The sequence below is a fragment of the Strix aluco genome, chromosome 4 (genome assembly GCF_031877795.1).
Source record: "Strix aluco isolate bStrAlu1 chromosome 4, bStrAlu1.hap1, whole genome shotgun sequence".
NCBI lineage: Eukaryota > Metazoa > Chordata > Aves > Strigiformes > Strigidae > Strix > Strix aluco.
Window position 1 is genome coordinate 46,866,706 of NC_133934.1, and position 19,031 is coordinate 46,885,736.

The 19,031-nt window shown below is 39.5% G+C and overlaps 1 protein-coding gene across 8 annotated transcripts in view; it reads right to left on the minus strand.

Moving 5' to 3' along the window:
• Positions 1 to 1,074: 1,074 nt before the first annotated feature.
• FNIP2 (folliculin interacting protein 2) overlaps positions 1,075 to 19,031 on the minus strand; it is a 104,736-nt gene continuing 86,779 nt past the window's right edge. Inside the window, exons 18-22 of one of the 8 annotated variants that reach the window (XR_012623119.1) lie at positions 17,708 to 17,953; positions 10,948 to 11,023; positions 9,696 to 9,840; positions 5,122 to 5,189; positions 1,075 to 3,244 (exon numbers count right to left, since the gene is read on the minus strand). Coding sequence is in view for 1 of the 8 variants with exons in the window: in XM_074822926.1 (XP_074679027.1) it covers positions 17,873 to 17,953 (81 nt within the window). In the remaining 7 variants the exon portion in view is untranslated. Of the gene's footprint in view, positions 3,248 to 5,121; positions 5,190 to 9,695; positions 9,841 to 10,947; positions 11,024 to 15,578; positions 17,954 to 19,031 lie in introns of those variants that run through there. The other 7 variants (XR_012623120.1, XR_012623122.1, XR_012623125.1 and 4 more) reach the window with 7 other exon arrangements.

Genomic DNA, 19,031 nt, shown 5'->3' on the forward strand with positions numbered 1-19,031 from the left:
TCATATGTGTCAGCAAAATATTTTTGCAGCTAATGCCGATAATTCTGGGCAGACCATGGGAAAAGACTAGGGAGGGCTCCACGTCCTGACTACATCTTGCTTGTTGGTGCTTATTAGTAGTCCTTATGGGGATTATTTATTTTTTTTTAACTAACAGATTGAAAATGTGATGTCCTTTGCCATAAAAAATAGCAGTTTTAAATATGCCTTGCATTCATCATCCAGAGAGTATCATTTCTTGAAATTAATCATGCCTGCAGCTATAGGAAAGTGCCAGCTTTTATGAAGCTCAACTTACCAACCCGGAGCGCTAAAATTCCCTTTTTTTGTGGGGCATATGTATAGGGCGAGTGCCACAGGAATGCTCGGAATGCTCTCCTGGGCTCCACTCCTCAATCACTTCAGGGCACCCATTCCCTCCTGCTACAGACTAGCTTGCCTGACATCTTCATATCTCTACATCAAAACAGAGCTACCCACTCAATTTTAATATGCAATTATCTTTCATTTCAGACCTATTAGCTGTAAGAGCATGAAGTGAAGTGTTTTGCTCTGATTAATTTTTTGTTGTGTTATCTGGTAACATAATACCTGTGATTCACAGTGATATTTAACTTCAATCGGTGGGATTTTGGGGACTCCGGCTGTACTCTGACCAGTGTAACAAATCTTGATGGTTATAGACATATGTCAAAGGACTATCGCACACTACATGAATTGTTAGAAATGGGGATGAATGAAAGCTAGAGAACTATGTACAAATACACTCAACAATTTCTTAATTATATTTAAGGATGTGTTGCACTAACACCTTTTTAGTGTCTGTAAGCAACATATTTGTATAATGCAGATGCCTGATTGTTTATATTCTCCATGGTGGATACATGCCTGTCCTTTATGCTGTTTTATTTCTAGCTGAAATTAGAACAGTTCTTGCATCTGAATAGGAAAGAAACCACCAAATAGTCATCAAGATACAGAGTAAGGACAATAATTATTAGAGAACACATGCAATTATCACTGGAAATCCCTATTTTTCATGCAAATATTTAACAAAATGTAACTTACAGCATCGAATGTTTTTGCAACTTTCATATTCTCTTAGTCTCACTGTCTTACCTGTTTTCTAATTTGAACAGTAAATCAGTATGTTTTAGAATACACACATATACCAGGACCTGCCATTAATTTTGCATTTGCTTTTTGGTTATTCCTCAGTCTACATTATCCAGTCTGATTTACAATGGATTTTGCGGAGGGATTGTTTGCACTGGTCATGTTACCATGTTACTATATTACATAGGTTTTCTACCCCATATTACACTAGGAAACTAAGAGTTAACCATATACATTATATGTAGTACTTACAGTATTGATAATTCAACAATATGAAAAGGCTGCAACTCAAAATATGACAGCTCAGCATAATATCCTTTCAGATAGCTATAACTGAGCGCTATGCTGGATTATTTTAGAAAAGTATTTTGCCTTAGAAACAGAGAGTTTCTGCCTTCCTGAATATCTCTGTTTCTTTTAAGGGATAAATTAAAATGACCAGGTCAAACAGTTATTAAAATGCCAGGGAAACAAATTCAACATTTCTGTGAGCTCTTTATTCATTTGCTAACCGTCATTTTTAAAAAGATACTCACACTTTGAAAGGCTTGCACTTGATTTAGCCACGCGGCTTTTAATTCATGACACCAGTCATCGGTCAGCCACAGTTAAGCGCTTGGTTTGCTCAGGAGAGGCCAGTTTGCCCCAGCTGGGAAACAGAACATTGCCTCTTTGAGGAGATTAGTAAATAATATACAGTCAGTATGGATATAAACCCATGGATGTCCTTTTATCCCCTTTCTTTGGATAAATACTCGTTTTCATCTCTCTGCTGGAGACAACATGGCAGCTGAAGCAGATTCACGCGGCCGAGCTCCAGCCCTCAGAACTACCCATCTCCTTCCCAACTCTCTCCTGGCACCTCTTCAGCAACCATAAAAAGTTACTTTCATAATTGTTTGTGGAGGCGGACAGTAAAGGGGAACGAAGATATCGGGCTGGCGAACCACTCTGGAGCTGACCTTGAGAACTGTAGCCATCCCCATTGGGCTCGGCAGAAGCCAATTTTATTTGATTTTAAGTCAAAGATTAATGATTTCAGGTACAAGTAAGGCCACTACCAAGGGGAGACTACCTCCTTTGAACAAGATTAGCCTCTATGCTCTCTGTCTTTTGGGATGGCAATGTTTTCAAGAATGCTATGTCTCACCATTTGGGATTTATACATGGATGGGATTATTACCATTTGCCACTCCAGTTTTTATCATCTTTTACAACATGATGAAGGGGATGTGGGGTGTTTTGTTTGTAGTTTTTTTTGTTTGTTAGGTTTTTTACACATCATCCTCTAGTTATGTGGCTATTTGTCAACTAGTGATGACTAGTATACACCACTCTGTGTGCCTCTGAACCGGAGGGTAGGATAGAAAGATATCAGTGACTTAACACAGTCCATGCTAAAATAATCCTTGAATGTTTACCATTGGTTTATGGTCCTTTTGTACTTGTAAGGCAGTACAAAATTCAGAAGGTTATAAAAGAGAACCTGGCCTGTGCTATAAAGCAAAATTTGTCTTTTGTTTTTTCTTAAAGGAAAAAGAGAAGAATCTGTGATTACTATAATGCATTTCATACATTTATTCAGAATTTGCCACTATTTCCATAGCTACATTTGGGAATATTTATCATTCAACTTTTGCTGTAACTGAAAATGTATGTGAACCTGCTTTAACTAGTTAGTTTAATACTAGCAGTGGCAGCTCAGAGACCAGCATGAACTAACTGTCCAAGTATTTACATGCTCTTTGGAGAGGAATTCACAGCCCACACAGTGTTCCCTCCAGCTGCACTGATAAAGGTGCCCAGACAAAAGGAAAGTTGGCTGAAATCTGTATTGCAGCAGCACCTAGGAGGCACAGTAATGGATGGTGGCCCCCTACGCTACATACTGTATGAACACTGAACAAATGAACAGGAACTCTTCAAGGTCAAGCCTGTATTTCTGAAGTAAGCTCAGGTAACGTCTACACGAACTTCATTCATGCTTGTGACCATGATACAGGTGTGCCTCTTATCTCTCACGAGTGGAAGTGATGATGGGATATGACTGTGAGTCTCCTATCCTGGTACCTCCACTGGGAAGGGGGTGCTCAGGACCTCACTTCAACATCATCGGCTCCAGCTTCTCCTTCTGTGAAGGGAGGCACAAAAGCATCAACTCAGCTTTTTAGGTAAAGTATTCTGAGACATAAGGAAAACACTTCAAAGTGCTGATGCTAATAACACTAACAGCATTTTGAGGTTTTTTAAACAGAAAATTAACCACAGACATAGAAACAGTCAAATAGAATCTTGTCATTACCAGGACGTGAAGTGAAAGCTGGTGAAAAGCACATGGCAGTAAGTAAGTGCTGGTGTGCTATGGGACAGGCAGCCAGCAAGGAGAGGTGCCCTGTGATGGTTCTTGAGTTGCACCCACTACATGGTCACAAAGGTATCAGACAGACTAAACCCAGGGTTTTAGATAGATGACACTTTCTGAATGATATATAGGTTAAAAAACGCACTCTACTCCTTTCCAAAGAATCATCCACAACCTAATACAGGTGGGATATGCATAGGAGCTATTTCACCTATTTAAAGTATATTATAACACAGTTTTGTGAGCTATATATTACGTGTCACATATATTTCTAATATTATATTTCAGTGAATAGCATCCCAAATAAGGAAAAAACATTTCATTCTTATTCACTGCCTTTGAAGTTCTCATTACTGAACAAATTAAAGCCCAAACTTACATTTGGTTGTTCTGTTTTTAAACCAATATATTTCCTAAAAGAAAATATGAACTTAGTCTTTCTAAAATAACTGTAATTGAGTTGTTTAAAATATTCTTTTGAAGTCTCTACAACCCAAACATTACATGATTGTGCTGAAGTATGAAAAGGGGACATTGTCTAGAAGTCAATCTAGACAGGATTAACTATTTATTCAAAGCTGGCCAAATCTTTAAAAGAATTAAACTCATATGTATTAACAATAGATAGCCAGATGATCATTAATATACAATGACACTGCTTTTCATAAAACACCGGTAGATGACAAAGTTATCTAATAGATCATGCAGAATGATAAATCAAACATGTAAAACTCTGCAAGGAAAATGAAACACATAGGAGGTAGGAGTTTAATTCCTACACAAAGATATGAAATATTTATAAGAGGAAAATCTGTTGTTAAGATTGTTATTAAGACCTTTCACTCCAAATGTGCTATTTTCAGTATTAAGATTCTATACCGATTGCCTAATTTTCACTGTCTACCATCAGAAACCTTTTTTTAAAAAGTCAGCTTTATGATATGATCAAAGTGTTTGGCTTCAGTCTGTACTAGCTGTTGCAAAAATTATTAATATATTTATAACTTCTGGCATTAGTGCAGGGCATTATTCTACAAATTAAGTTTACAGCTGGTAGCATTTTTCCATAATGAATTATTGATTAATTATTCCAGATATCGCCCATCCTTGCTCAGCCACCAAGCACTGCTCACTTCACTGCTAAGTCAGCCCATGCTAGAACTATTCCTCGGACTGAGTCCCCGAATGCCACATTCCCATCAACTTTCACCTCTCTACTCTTGCCACCAATTTCTACAGAAATCGTCCGCACACTTCCCTGCTTGCTTTAACATGCTATTCTACATCACAAATATGTTCCAACTTGATACTACCAGCACTTATTAGAAGACCATTTGCATTTACATTGCTTCCTAACAACCTTTATGAATTATTCCCTTGCTTTGAAATTAATAGTCATTGTGTATAGTGTTTATGCAGTTCAGCCTTCTTCATCCTTCAGTCACTGTTTAGATCTGTTCAAAGCATATGGGGATGTGTGGGTGTGAACTGTGGTGAATGTTTCTGTGCTGTGCATACATATTCTGGCAAAGCATATTCACACCTATAGCATAATGTGACAAGTACTAGGTACCAACTTAAAAGGATAGAATCAACTTTAAGTTCAGTTATATGCTAGAAAAGTTAATATTTTTGTTACTTACAAATCAGTGATACCACACTCCATCAGTTTATGTTCAATTTATTTTTCCAGGAAGAAACTATCCAGTACCTGGAATAAAGCAGCATTAAAATCTAATTTTACCTTATCCCAAGAAAGTATATTCCAGGTAGATCAACACTGAGGTATGCTACCAAGATGATCTAACCTTGTCATGGAATCATCTTGATTGTTCTGGACAATTTAATGACAATATGCCTAGCCTTGTATGTGCAGAGCTCATCACTGCATCCATAGTCCAAGAATACTCTTATTAGGCAGATCATAGAAAAAATAAATAGTTTGTATTCAAAACATTGTTATGACCAAGCTTGTTTCATGCAGACTTTACAATCACCAGTAATGTCAGCAGTGAAAATTAAGACTTTCCACTGCTTTCATTTTGTAAAGGACTTCATACAAAGAGATCCCTATTTCCACTGGGACCATCAGCCTCTACAAACAGACGACAATAAATTCATACATTAAATTAAGTTGGAGCAAGAAATCCTTGACTAATATAAAAATAGAGACAGAAAGGAACAGACAAAAATAAGCACTGCTGCACAGGTAGGCAGTCACGAACTGTGAGGTAAAAGTTTACACAGTGTATTCCTTGTGCTACCTGGATCTATATTTAAGACAGACAGCAATAAATTATCACTTTCCATCAGGTTTTTGTGTTCATTTCACTATTTGTTTCATTTATGAAGCAGATACTTACAATATTCTTTAAACATTCAGCAGCTAGCTGTGATAAACACTATCTTCCTACTCCTGTAACAACTGATTTGTGCCGAGAACATTTACCACTGCCTTGTTGTACCACTGCTGGAAAAACATGGGAACCTGCTGTATGGTTCACTTCTCATTTCCAGAACAAATTTTTAAATTTTTTTTTTTTAAAATGCCTCTCTCATTGTTGATGTGCTTAGCAGAGAAACTAACACAGGGAAGTTGGCAATGAAGACCTGTAGCCGACCAAGTTTATCTTGTAAATGTGTTTTCTAAGTCAGGAAAAGAAACTGAAATGTGGGAAGCAATTGTACAGAATGAGGTAGTTGAGATTGCGTTTTGTGGGAAATCAAGTGACTCTTTGGAAGATGTACATTTTTGAAAAACACGTGAACTCTTAAAGATTTTGTCGAGGGAAGCTTTTTGCTAGGAATTTTCTCTTTTTTGTGCTATTAACAACTTAAAAAAAGACTGCTGACATATGCTAGCATCTGACTGGCATGACGAGAGCCCTTACACTGCCAGAATAAGTACATTCCTGTTATCCATATTTAATTTTTGTTTCTCTTCCTTCAGCTTGAGCTAGCTGGAATGGAGACAGCTCAGTGTTTTTAGTCCTTGGGATAAGGAAGTCTTTAAATACTTCAGAAGTATCCTCCTGCAAACAAACTGGAGGGTCGGGATTGGGATCCACGTGCTCTTGTTCATGTGCAGTTAGCATCCACGTGAGGAACCAGATTCTTCAGCGGGAAAAGAGCTAAGATGGATCATTTCTTCTGCTTCAGCATATCTTTGTATTACAGTCCAGGTCCTCATCTGATTAAAATCCATGTATTTCAATGACATCAACAAAATCCTGCTAGTTTAAAACAGCTAAGCACCTGCTCCTTGGTTTTTATCCCTGTCAGGGTTGGAGGGAGTTCTTGCAGTGTTGCGGCAGAGAATGGATAGGCCCCTTTTGATTTCTAGCTAAAAAAAACGATGCACTGTTTTAAATCCCCAGAAAGAGAGACCTCTCTAACGTACACTTAGCCATGCCCTGGGAAGGGGTGCATGACGAACAACAATTGCCCCTCTTCATCCAATGGCGACATCTGTGTCTTGTTAGCGACACACAAACTTTTAAAATGGTTCTCCTCTCAGGTGGAAGTAAGCTGTATAACTTCATTCCATTGATGTGAATACCTAACAATTTTGCCTCAAGCCTTTGCATTACTATTGCATACAGGTATGAAGTTAGATTCCTCTTGCTGTGGAGGAGAAGAGTTGAAGTACAAGAGAAAATTTCATCTTTAATTAATTTGTCTTGGTCCCTTGTGTTTCAAATATAATACCAATGCTCCGGAAGTCAAGTATTTGCATGGATATTTTGTTATATTCAAATAGACTTTCTGAAGTTTTATTTGAAATACCTGTAATTCCTAGCCCATTCTCATCACTAATACACTTTCGGTAAGGGTCCCTCTCACCATATATGTAAAGTTCTGAGCCAGGTAGTGGGTTGATACTCCTGGGCAATGTAAATACAATTGGTTAAAAACACACATAAGCACATCTTCAAAGCGCAAAGAGGGGGCTTTCAAGTGAAGAAAAAAAAAAAAACTTTTTTTTTTTTTTTTTTGGAACCAGCAATAATGGTACAGGTATTCAGCTGACTTGAACTTGGAGACCAACACTGAAGCTAGGGGAAGTATTTTCCTACCGTAGTCAGATCTTAAAAGATCTGTGCATGTGGGAGTCAAGTTGCACTTCACTTTGCAGGAGCTTCAAATCCGACAGTTCCAAGGGTAGTCTTGTGAGAAATAAGAAAGGAATTTGTAGGTGGATGGAGATGTGATGGCATTTGAAAAAAACTGTTCCACAGGTGGCCTGAACCCATTCTGCAGTGCTTGCAAATCTTTGGTTTTGTGAATTTTAAAGAGGAATAAAAGTACTGAACATATCCAAAGCATTACATAGCTTTGAGATATTAACTTAAACACCTCATGTTTTTGCAATGAGCATACATATGTTTTGTCATCAAAACCATGCAGGTATGTCATAGCCCTGGTAGGGCATCTCTTTGCCCCAAATGTTTAAGGTTAAATCATATAGTATCTTCAACTTCTAGCAGGCATTTGCAACTCTTTTGAAGGCAATGGAAAATTCTTAATTGGCCCACAGGTACTCTTACAACTTACACAATTATAAGGTGAAATAAGGTAGCTGAGATTAAAGGCTGTGGATGTGGAATCTGTAAAAATATGGTAACTTGTTCCAGCTGTAATTTCCCATAAAATAATTTTCACAAATTTATCTGCCCATCATTTCCCTGAATTCATCTGAAACACTGTATAGTGGTTAGAAAACCAGAAAAGAACTCATATTTCCCTTTTCTCCAGAGTAATTTGTGGAGCCAGACACCTTTCCCAGAACAGCAAGAGGAAGATAAGATCCAAATGTAGAATTATTTTGGAAAACAAGTAAGGATTCCTTTTTGGGGTAAAAAAAAGCATGACTAGTTTATACCATTCCACTTCTTCACCCTACTCTATGCAGCACAAGCATGCAGTCCTCTCTGGTGCACCAGAGACTTCAGTAACTAATTGTCAATATATTTCCTGAGATGATGCAGAGTCCTTTTTTCACTGTACTTAACTATGTGATTATGGACTCAGTGAAAAAAAAAACCCCAAACCAAAACCAAACCTTAAAGAAAACAAAGCTTAGTCAACATAGGGAAGGTGAAGCAGAATTAAAATAAACACTTACTTTAGTCTATCTGGCTTTACCCTCCTCATGACATGAGCTAGACAGGCTGTTCTCAACCTATTTACCCAGGAACCATAAAGTAAGTGTACGTCTATCAAGCAAAGCCTTGTACTTATAGCCTCCTACCAGTCAGCCCCTGCTAGTTTATTCAGGACAAGTGCCTCACCACCTTGCAGCCTTAGTAACTGTTACTTATGGAGCTAAGGTGGCTACAGTTTTCCAAGCCAATTTCATACAGCTACCTATGCAGACCCAGAGGCTCACTGAGGCTGCAAAGACCCTTAATACTGATTATTAGACACCCTTGAAGGGCTTGCTGACCTAGTTTAGAAACCACGTCTCACAGAATGATCTTGGCCCTAGCCAGACTATGTATGCTGATCGACACTTGAAACTTTCATTGGCTTGTCTGTGCAAGGTAAAGCATGCCAACGTAGTCATGTCAGTAAAAGCTCAGTGAGAATACGTAATTATAAAGATGACTTTCCCAGCCATGGATGATTTCAGCCCCCTTGCTAAGATGAGATACAATATTACAAGAACTTTCAGTGGAAGGCAGTTCATACTGGGACTGTTGCTGTTACTGTAGCTGTTTTAATTATAATCATGCACTTAAAGCAGGGGAAAAAAATCCTTTCAACTGAGAAGACAGGCATTTTTCATCTCTCCTCCTAAAATCATTTCCCTCTGTTTTGAAGTATGGTTCGAGGCAAGTGCTCCAAATCTTCTATCAAACTTGGGTCTCTTTGATGATCCCCTTAGGCTCCTGTTCTGCTGTATTAATTGAAGCTTAGTGCAGTAGGAAATTTGGCCTCATAAATTGCAGAAATGCTGCATATTTATCTAGTAGTACTATAACCTAAGACACATTTCAGTTTTTGATATCACTAATCACTTCTTTCATATGGAAAAACACGCTGCCATGGTGAAATCTTATGATTTTTTTAGACAGGAAAACATCACAGAAGAACGTTAGGAAACTATAAAGATTTCCTTCCTTTATAATGCTTGCTGTGTGATACATCTTTGAACAAGTCACTAACATGTGTCCCTCCTTGTTATAAAGCATATAACAAAAATGCGTGCACCTACCTCTCAGGGGCGTTCTGAGGGCTGGTGCTTGTAAAGCCCTTTTGAGGATGAAAAGCATTATATGAGTATTGAGCTCTAATCCTGGGCATGTGGACAAGCCATGCACATTCGAAGTAAAAACCTTTCTAATAACATCCATCTGCATCTTAAATACAAGAAAGAAATTGTAAGACAGCCTGTCAATGATCAAGGCTTTTTCATGCAGCTCACCCTACTGTTTGGCAGCTAGCCAGCTCAGAGAGCCTATGGAGGAAAATGGCTCCGAAGGAAAAAAATGTGCATGTTAAGCAGAGGACAGCCTTTGTGAAGGGTGAGAAAAAACAAGACTAATACCCTCAACTGCCAGAGTGCTCTCTGGTACATGAAGGAATGAAGTGAGATGAAAGGGAAGGAAGGAACTGCAATAGGCAGGAGCCTCCTCTTCTCACTAAAGATAACTCTGGCTTGTAATGCTGAAATAAATGCTGAAATAAAACACATTTCTACTTCAGGACCAGGCCTGCTTTACATTAAGGATGTTTCTCTGTGGAGAGGCTGGGAGAAGGCAGGGAAGGATTTATTTGGAACTGCGGCACCTAAGCCAACCAAGAATGTGTGCCGACCCTCAAAACTGTATTAACAATACAACAAAGTCCTTCAAAAAAGTTTGTGGGGCAATGCAGTATAATCTGAGCATGCTGAGGAGATCCGAGTGGCTCCTCTTCAGATGGAGAGATGCCGACCTTTATATTCAATGGGACTTACCTCACTGTCAAAGGCACTTTAACTGGTGCTGCTGACATGCAGGGCACTGGCTCCCTGAGTCCTCCCCTACTATTACAAGCCCCTGTGCAGAATCATCAGCAAATTCTTTTGCCTGATATATATATACACACATATATATATCTCCAATGTCAGAACTAGCCTCCTTGCTTCATCTCACCAGTCATCTATGGATTCATTTCACTCAAGCTGTGCTCCAGCTGTACATCGTTGCAATGCTGCAGCAAACATATGGAGTTTCAGCCAATAGTTCTCCTTCACTTCCTACAGGCTTTCAGTCTTTCTCTCTCCCTACAGTGCCTTGTGCACTACCTCAGATGCGGCAAGGTTTATTTAAAGTAAAATATGCAGAAATTGAACTAATAACAAGAAAATCTCCATCTATCATCATATATTTAGAGAATTTAATCTGGAAAGATTTGCAGTCCTCCATTAAAATGTTTACATGCAAGAGATCTCTAATAAATCATGATATACATTTAGATAGTACCTTTTATTCTGATAGCTTGTCTTTACTGAAAAGTTGATTCCAGTCATGACTCATCTGTAGGCTTTCATTCAAATTCCTGCCATATAGAAAAAGGCTGGAATTAAATATTTAAGCAGCTTTTAATTCACATTATCTTGCCACAGATCAATTTAGCACAACTCATCAACTGCTAACATGATCAATAATTAATGTGGCTGCAGGTCATCTACTTTGGAGTTCTGTTAGTCTTCTTAATGCCTTCCTGTGGTTTGCTCCTTGAGCTGAGGGAGAACAGGCCAGCACACTGGAGAATAATACACAGAGGAGCTCAGTCCACTAAAATTAAAAAAAAAAAAAAAAGCAAACAAACAACAAAAAAACCTTCACACCAAAGCAAAAGACTTTGAATATGCTCTTAGAAGTCTTCAGAATCCAGTAGAGGAGCCCCGGTGAATTTTCCTACTGTGGTATATTGTGTTACTAATCCCAGAATTTGATTTCCTGACCTCCCCCTCTCCACAGCAGGGATGGCAGAAAAGCATGTGTCCATGCCTCAGCTGTTCCAGTCCAGAGCCTGGCATCTTAGCCCAAAATCTTTGCAGCTGAAACTGAGATCCCACACTGTGGACTGAAGCAAACCCTATTCACCTAGGTGGGGATATGTGGCATCCAGTCAGTCACTATCGGTATGGTAACCTGCAGCAGGGAGATTGGCAACTGGAAACAGTGGCATTAGAGTCCTGTAGCATGCAAAAGTGAACTTAGCACTAGCATTCATTTGGCTGTTATTTTGGATGTATTTTGCAGTGTCACTGACCCAACTTGAGCTTGAAAGAGGTGATTCAAATGTAGACAAAGGCAATAAATACTCCAATAAAACAATAACTTGCCTGAGATCTTCAGGGCTTTTTTAAACCAAATTCAGACCTGCCATAAGTACCAACAAACATATTCATTCTCATATTAAAAAAACAAAACAAAACAAAACCACACTATGTAGTGACAGACAAAGCACAATCCTCAGAGTCAAATCTTGCGAAGCATGCAAATCACATGTTAAGGGTAAAGTCCTTAGTATGGCTTACCATCTTCACACCACCTACAATAGCATTGCTACCAAATAAAAAGCATCATTAATACCACTACCAATAAATCCCAGTAAGCAGAACACAAGGGGTTTTTTTCCCCCAGCTTTTCAGCAAAAACCTTGGCAGCAAGTTCATATGTTCTTGTATTCATAGATTGCTGTACCCAGCTATCACAGTTGTTTATTTAGAAACTCTGTTGTAAAATAAAACTAACTACCAAGTCTAAGCAGGTAGAAAAAGCAGAACATATGCTGCAGCTGCAGTGTTGTCTCATATCTCCCCCCATCTCAGAAACAGACCCTCCGAGCAAGACAGCTTGTTTGTAATGCCTGAGGAAGTCCTGATGTCCACCATGTGGCTGCTTCAAAACGGGATGTACTTTTGCAAACATTTTTAATGCCATCATTACTGTTCTTGTTGCTGCTGTAAATTTTGAAGTCATATGATTTAATCTGTAGTCCAACAACCAGCAGCCATATTTTCCCATCTTTGATCTTTCTGACTTACGAGGCTTTTTCTGTACAAAATATAACCATGATAGTTAGAAGAGTGGTCTTTTACTTTCATAATTAGACATGTACCATGAATTGTGGAAGAAGTTTGCGTAGTGTAAAGGCAGACAAGAAAAATAAAGGTTATCTCCTTTCCTGTATGAAAACCAATACAAACATAAGCACACCTAACAAGTGTAGCATTGCTTGTGTAAGTGTAACACCTCTTCAACTACACTGGTATTTTAAACAGCTACGCTTTTCCACAAAGACAAAGGCTTGAGGACGAAGCCAGACTCTGAGCCTGTCTGTGCATGCTGCCTCCCAGTTGCAAGGCAGCATGGCGCACCATTGCAGGAGTCCATTGCAGGTGACAGCAGGAGGCTGTATCCAGGCCCTGGAGATGCCCGGCAGAGGCTGGGGGCGCTCCCACCCTGGCATGACAAAGCACAAAACAATCTAGCTGAAAGACTTGAGGAAGAGGCTATTGGAAAAGTAAAGGGAGGAGTGAGAAATGGAAGACAAGCCTGGGAAGAGGAGGAAAGACCACAAGTCACACTGGGAGGAGCAGCTGGAGGGTCAGGAGGAGAAGCCACGAGCAAAATGTTGCTGAACAAGTAACCCTTGGTGATTCAGACCCAGTGTCCACCAGCTCAGTTCTTAGAAGATCAGCATTTGCCAGCAGGCGTGCACAGACAAGCATCACCAATCAAACGCTCAGATACTGCCCTTTAGGGATGGTTGGGAAAAACTATTAAAACAACAATAAAAAAAGCCTCAGCACACAAATCAGAGTGTTAACGAACATGGCACTATCCTTGACTATTCGTTAATTAGAAGTTTATTTCAGATGTGGTTGGAAATATACTGGAAACCTCTTGCTGAGCATTTTTAATATTGCGTGTATTGCTGAAGCACTGAGGATTTGTATTGCACAATACTGGTCCCTTTGGATTCAAACAGGTAGAAATGTCTCATGCCCTTAGGTGTTTACAAGGAAAAAAAGCAGGAGACAACAGATGGAACCAGCAGCTGGAGGACTGACAGAAATCAAGGCAGCTCCGACAGGCACGCCAGCCAGACTTTTGTCTGGGGCTCTCTTATTCCATGTCTTTTGCCAGCACTAAAAAAAAAAATCTCAAAAAAATTACTGGGTGAACCAGAGAAAAAGTAACTCCAGAAAAAGATGTGTGTGTGCTCACTTAGATCACTTTCATGGCGTGGAGGACCCTGAAGAGCCACAAGTGGTGGCCAGGAGCCACCTTTTTGGATAAAGACCCCCTGAAGCAGCAAATAGCAGCTGAAACCCAAAAAGTCGGGGTCTCTAGAACTCTAGTTTCCTAAAGACAAATCATTTTACTTGTCAGTGGGCAGTCTCCAGCAAACTTAGTGCACCCATGGAAACAGATGTGGGCCTCGCTTGGAGTCAGGTCTCTAAGGACACCTGAAGGGACTGTCTTCCCGGGGCTGCCACCCTGCTGGTGGGGGGATCGGGCCAGGCCAGGCCAGTGCCAGAGACACTCACAGAGTCAAGGGGACTATATGTCACAATGCAGCAGTCCTCAGCACCTGTGTAGAGGGAAGAGCCTGCAGTCACCGCAGTGCTGGGCACAGGAGCCCAGGTGCAGTAGGGGCTGGATCCTTCCCAGGCAAGGATAGTCTGAGCCATACCCTCTTCCCACCACAGAGTCTCAATGGAGGAAGCATTCGTGGAGGCAAGGGTGATATTCTTGGGTAGGTGATGGCAGCAGGGTCTCGGAGACCCTCGCACAGCGGGAATGCTGCTTCAGCATGGAGCAGGACTGCAGGTCCTGTGGGGACAGAGAAGTGTTCCTGCATATCTGCATTGCCCATGTTTGTCCAGTGAACTGCTGTTTAATATGACAGGCTGGTTATTAAAATACAAGCAGCATGGATAAGAAAGACTAAGTAGTGGGAAAAAATGTATGCTAAATGGTACCAATTTTTTTGTTTATTGGACAGTTTGATGCCTAAATAGAAAAAAAAACCCTACTTCTGTTGCTTATATTTTTCATATCAAGTGAATATTTGGTATTTTTTAACCACAAGGGATTATTTATTGTGTGTTAGGCACACATATACATGCACATCCAGAGACAGTAACATAAACTGGATACTTTTTCAATTTGGAAGCTTTTGTGCCCTGCTCAGCAGTTCTCATTCATTACTTTAAAAGTGTGCCCTGCACCTGCATCTTGAAGAAAAAGCCCTGGCAGTATTCAAGGAGAGAACAAGATTCTGGTCCAGGGACTGAATGAAAACCTCCTGCTGAGCACGGGCAAGCATTTCTTGGTGTTTCTAGTTAACAGCAGTTACAAAGATGTTATCCTACTACAGTTCCATTTGAATTTCAAATGCACCAGTATAAAAGAGCAGAGTCAAGAACAAAATTGATGTGCTAAAAAATATGTACCTTTATTAAATGAATCTGAATTTGTCTTGGATCCTGCTTTTAAATTATAGTAATGGTCTGTATATAGATTCACACTAATAATGATTTTTTTTAATAGTACAAATTTAGAGACTGACACATTTCAGTGCACTTGTATCTTGTAATAATCAAATGAGAATTGTACAAATTGTACTTCGATATTCTATTTCTTCCTTAAATGCCAAGATACTAGAAATAATATCTGGATGGTATAAATTGTGTTATAATACAGTATATGTATTCCAGTAGCACTGAATATATGAGTATGTGCTCTTCAAGTTATACACAGCAGTAGTTTCTGCTATTGGGGTGCAAGTCACAGGAACATAAAAACTGCACTTTGGAGTCAGATTAAGAATTCATATAATCTAATATCCTTGCCAGAATTGCTCTTAAATCTCATTCAGTTTTTTTCTTACAACTTCTTCGCGGCAAAAGGTGACTGAATTTAGCTATGAACTGCATGAAAAAGAATTTCCTTTGATGTTTTAAATCTATTTCTAGCAATTTAATTCTAGTTTTTTACTTATGAAATGTTGCAAGTGCTCCTTATTCACCTTGTTCAGAAAGGTAATTATTTAACATCTCACTACCACAGCCTTTTCAGTCATTTCTGAGAGAGAGAGAGAACACAGAATTTATTTAGACTGCCTGAAAAAAATGCAAATACATCGTCTTTAATTCCAGATTGCTACTAGTTTTCAGCTGTTAAGATTAACATAATGGCCCAGGTAGAGAAGTACATCCACATCAACCACTTTCAGTACCTTTTCTTATTATAACAAATCATTTCATGAGATTGGTAAGAAAGGTGAACCAGAACACCAGACAATATTCAAGACATAGATGCGGCACCAACATATTTAGTGGCATAATATCAGAAGGTCATGCTGAGTTGCCTGTTTGCTATGAGCCAACACGATACCATCGCCACTCCTTGTCAGAAGGAGCACACGGTGGTAAAATTGCATGGTGTAAGTTGTATAAATAGCACACAGTGACAAAACCAGCCTGTCAGTTTACCTACTCAACTCTTCTGCAGCATTGTTAATACCATTAAAAAATAGAGCAAGTTTCAGAAAAATGTAAAGTTGGATAAACCTATTTTGATCCAACTACTGAGCTACGGGCTGTCCTAAGGGGGTTTTCTACCAAAAAGCTTTTCTACTCTGCTTTTTATCTAATATCATGGTAAGATTGTCATTACTCTCAGTGTATTACACTCTCTTAGGAGCATAGGTTTTCTGGGGAAAGCACTTTTCCTGAGAAACTAATCTTGGAAAGTGCTTTGGACTCTTCTTGCTGACTGTCCTTAATCCAATAATGTCGCAACGGTATTGTGTGACACAGGCATTGCTCCCGTGAATGATTTCTGCCAGGCAATTCCGAGACAAGAGGAGTAGTCAAGGTTATTTTTAAAGCACCAGAAGTAACTTAATCGCAGCAACATAATTGCTAATCGAGAATGCACAGCTTGCTATTAGTGACACTGATATCTTGTAAAGAGAAAAGTAAATTTCACCTGATTATTTATAGAGTTCTGTTGCATGTAATGGAGCAAGTGTGTTATTGCAGATTTACAAGTTAGCAGATTGGTTCACAATTAGCATATCATTCATATGCATTCTGGGACTCTTAAGATAAAGAGCCAAGCATCTATGTTTCAAGTTCCTAATATTCCAGACAGGCCTACGATTACTGTTCCTTTCCAGTGGTTTAAAGATTAGAAGATTTTTTTTTAAATTCCTTAAAAAATTCATTAAAAATAAAATTGGATTTATTTATGTAATAGTATCTATAAGCTTCTCAGTTCCAATTTCAACAAAATATATGACTCTCTTATCGTGATCCGATTTTTTAAAAAATAGTGCACTCACATACCTCCACAGCTGTGTCCTAGAATTTCTACTTATTTCCTTATGTGACTGGCAACCCTAAGGTCAAAAGGGGTTTGACCTTCTCATATAGTTTCAGAAACCATCTTCACAAGGAAGCAAAGATGATAAACCGAATGATAAACCTGACCGAGCAGGACTTCTTCACTATATCGTTTCAGTCATTCTCATAGAGGACCCTGATTAACTGCTTGAATGACTGTTAGCAGGTGACAGGAGGGTAGAGCTTGCTTTTATTTCTTCTGCTCTCTTCCAGCCTCAGGCTCTTAATCAATTTAGGGAAAAAAGCTAAGCAAATAAAAGCAGGCTTAAATACTAGGTGATATGTTATCTTTTGAAGATATCTAAGTGGGGCACTAAAATGACACTTCTTGTGTCTAAGGGCCCCAGTATCTCTGTCTTCATAGCATATACGTGAAGAAGGAAAGTGCTAAAGAAGAACCATGACTATATAAGAGTCTGAACTTCCATGTTCTATGCAAGTGCCACAACTGATGGGCTATTTGTCATTTCAGAGCCTCCAGGAGGCTTAGATTGAAAGACTTAGACCACCCTTCTGCACCAGCCTTCATCTGCTGATTGCTGTAGCCCCTAGTTTGCACACAGTCCCCCCAGGGACCCACAGGCATTTACATCTGTGTGTGTGCCAGGGTGGGAGCATCCCTCCGGGTGCAGTCATCCTCAGAACAATGCCTGCTCAGCAGTTCTGACCTTCAGCCACTTGTTCCCATCTCACACTGTTTGTTTTGGCACAGCTGTTTCTCCCCAAGCCACCCCCCCGAGGCCACATAGAAAATGAGATCAGTGAACTGATCTGTGCTAAAAATAACCAGGAATGAAACCAAAACATTTTACCATGTGGTTGAGAAGCAGTTGTTTCAGTGCCATAGGCAGCACCAGGTGGGCAGGCAGAGGGGTTGAAGCTGGTGGCGCTGCAAAAAATTGGCATGTGGCATCCCACCCAGCGCTGGTGGCTCATATTAGATGGTGATCTCAGGGTGGTTCTCAGAGGGTGGATTCCTACACCAAGCAGGTGAACGTTGTGATTGCCATTTGCATGGGTATTCCCAGGAGGTTGAGATATCTGAGATATCTTTTTCTCTAAAGATAGGCAGAAAAAAAGACAAAAGAACAGCAGTGAGATACACCTATGGTGATGCCCATGCTGTCCCTGATGAGTGGTTACCTCTGTTTGTGGACTGCCATTTGGTGCTTTTCAAGGGGAGATGAAAGATGGAAAGCAGTTTATGATGCTGAAACTCTGCCTCCATCTTTTGAAGAAAATAATGGAAGTAAAACAAGCCAGAGAGCCATATTTGCATCTGGAGTAATGTTTGAAATTATAGTCTGTAACAGAGCTTAAGCTTTTCATTATTTCTCCATTTCTCATTCACAAATTAATATTTAGCACTTGGTCTGGCTTGACTTATCAGTTTTAAAACAGAATACAAAACCTTCTTATCACTGATTTAGAATCACTGGCTCTGGGGCTCTGTTTTCTGAGCGGCTCACTCCTTCATATTACAGAGTACCTTCAGCTCATATAGAAATTAATGATGTAAACACACATCTTGGGCCTCCTTATGCTTTTCATTAAGCCATCATGAAATAGCTATTCCTAGATAATACCAGCTGTGGCCATTTTATACTGGAAAGCAGTCGGGATGTTCCAGTTAAACTGGAACCAGGAACTCCAGAAAAAGAAAGTCCACACATGGAATTAATTTGAAAAGAGTTAATCAGAGCAATAACAAGCATAACTCATGGTACTTGCTATATGTTTATATGGCTTAAGTCAGGTTAAAGATGTTCATCACAGGGTGACAAGGACAATTTTGGCCCCAATTCTCTGAAATCTTACACAAAATATGCTTAACTATGTCCACCACGAGTAGTAATCCTAACCACCACCTTCAGCTGGTCAAATTATTGTCATCTGGAAGTTACTGTCTGGCCAGCAGGATGAACTATTTCTGTTGCTGAGGGAGAGGGAGGACACTAATTCCCTAAAGGGTGTTGTAAATTCAAGCAATGGTTCTGTATTTAGTAATGATTTGGTTCTGTGCTTTTACATATACCCTACTAGCATATGTGCTTGCTGGGGAATAAGACTGCTAGGATTTATGTGATTATTTATTTACATTAGTATAAATAAAATTTAATGCCCTAGCTTATAATT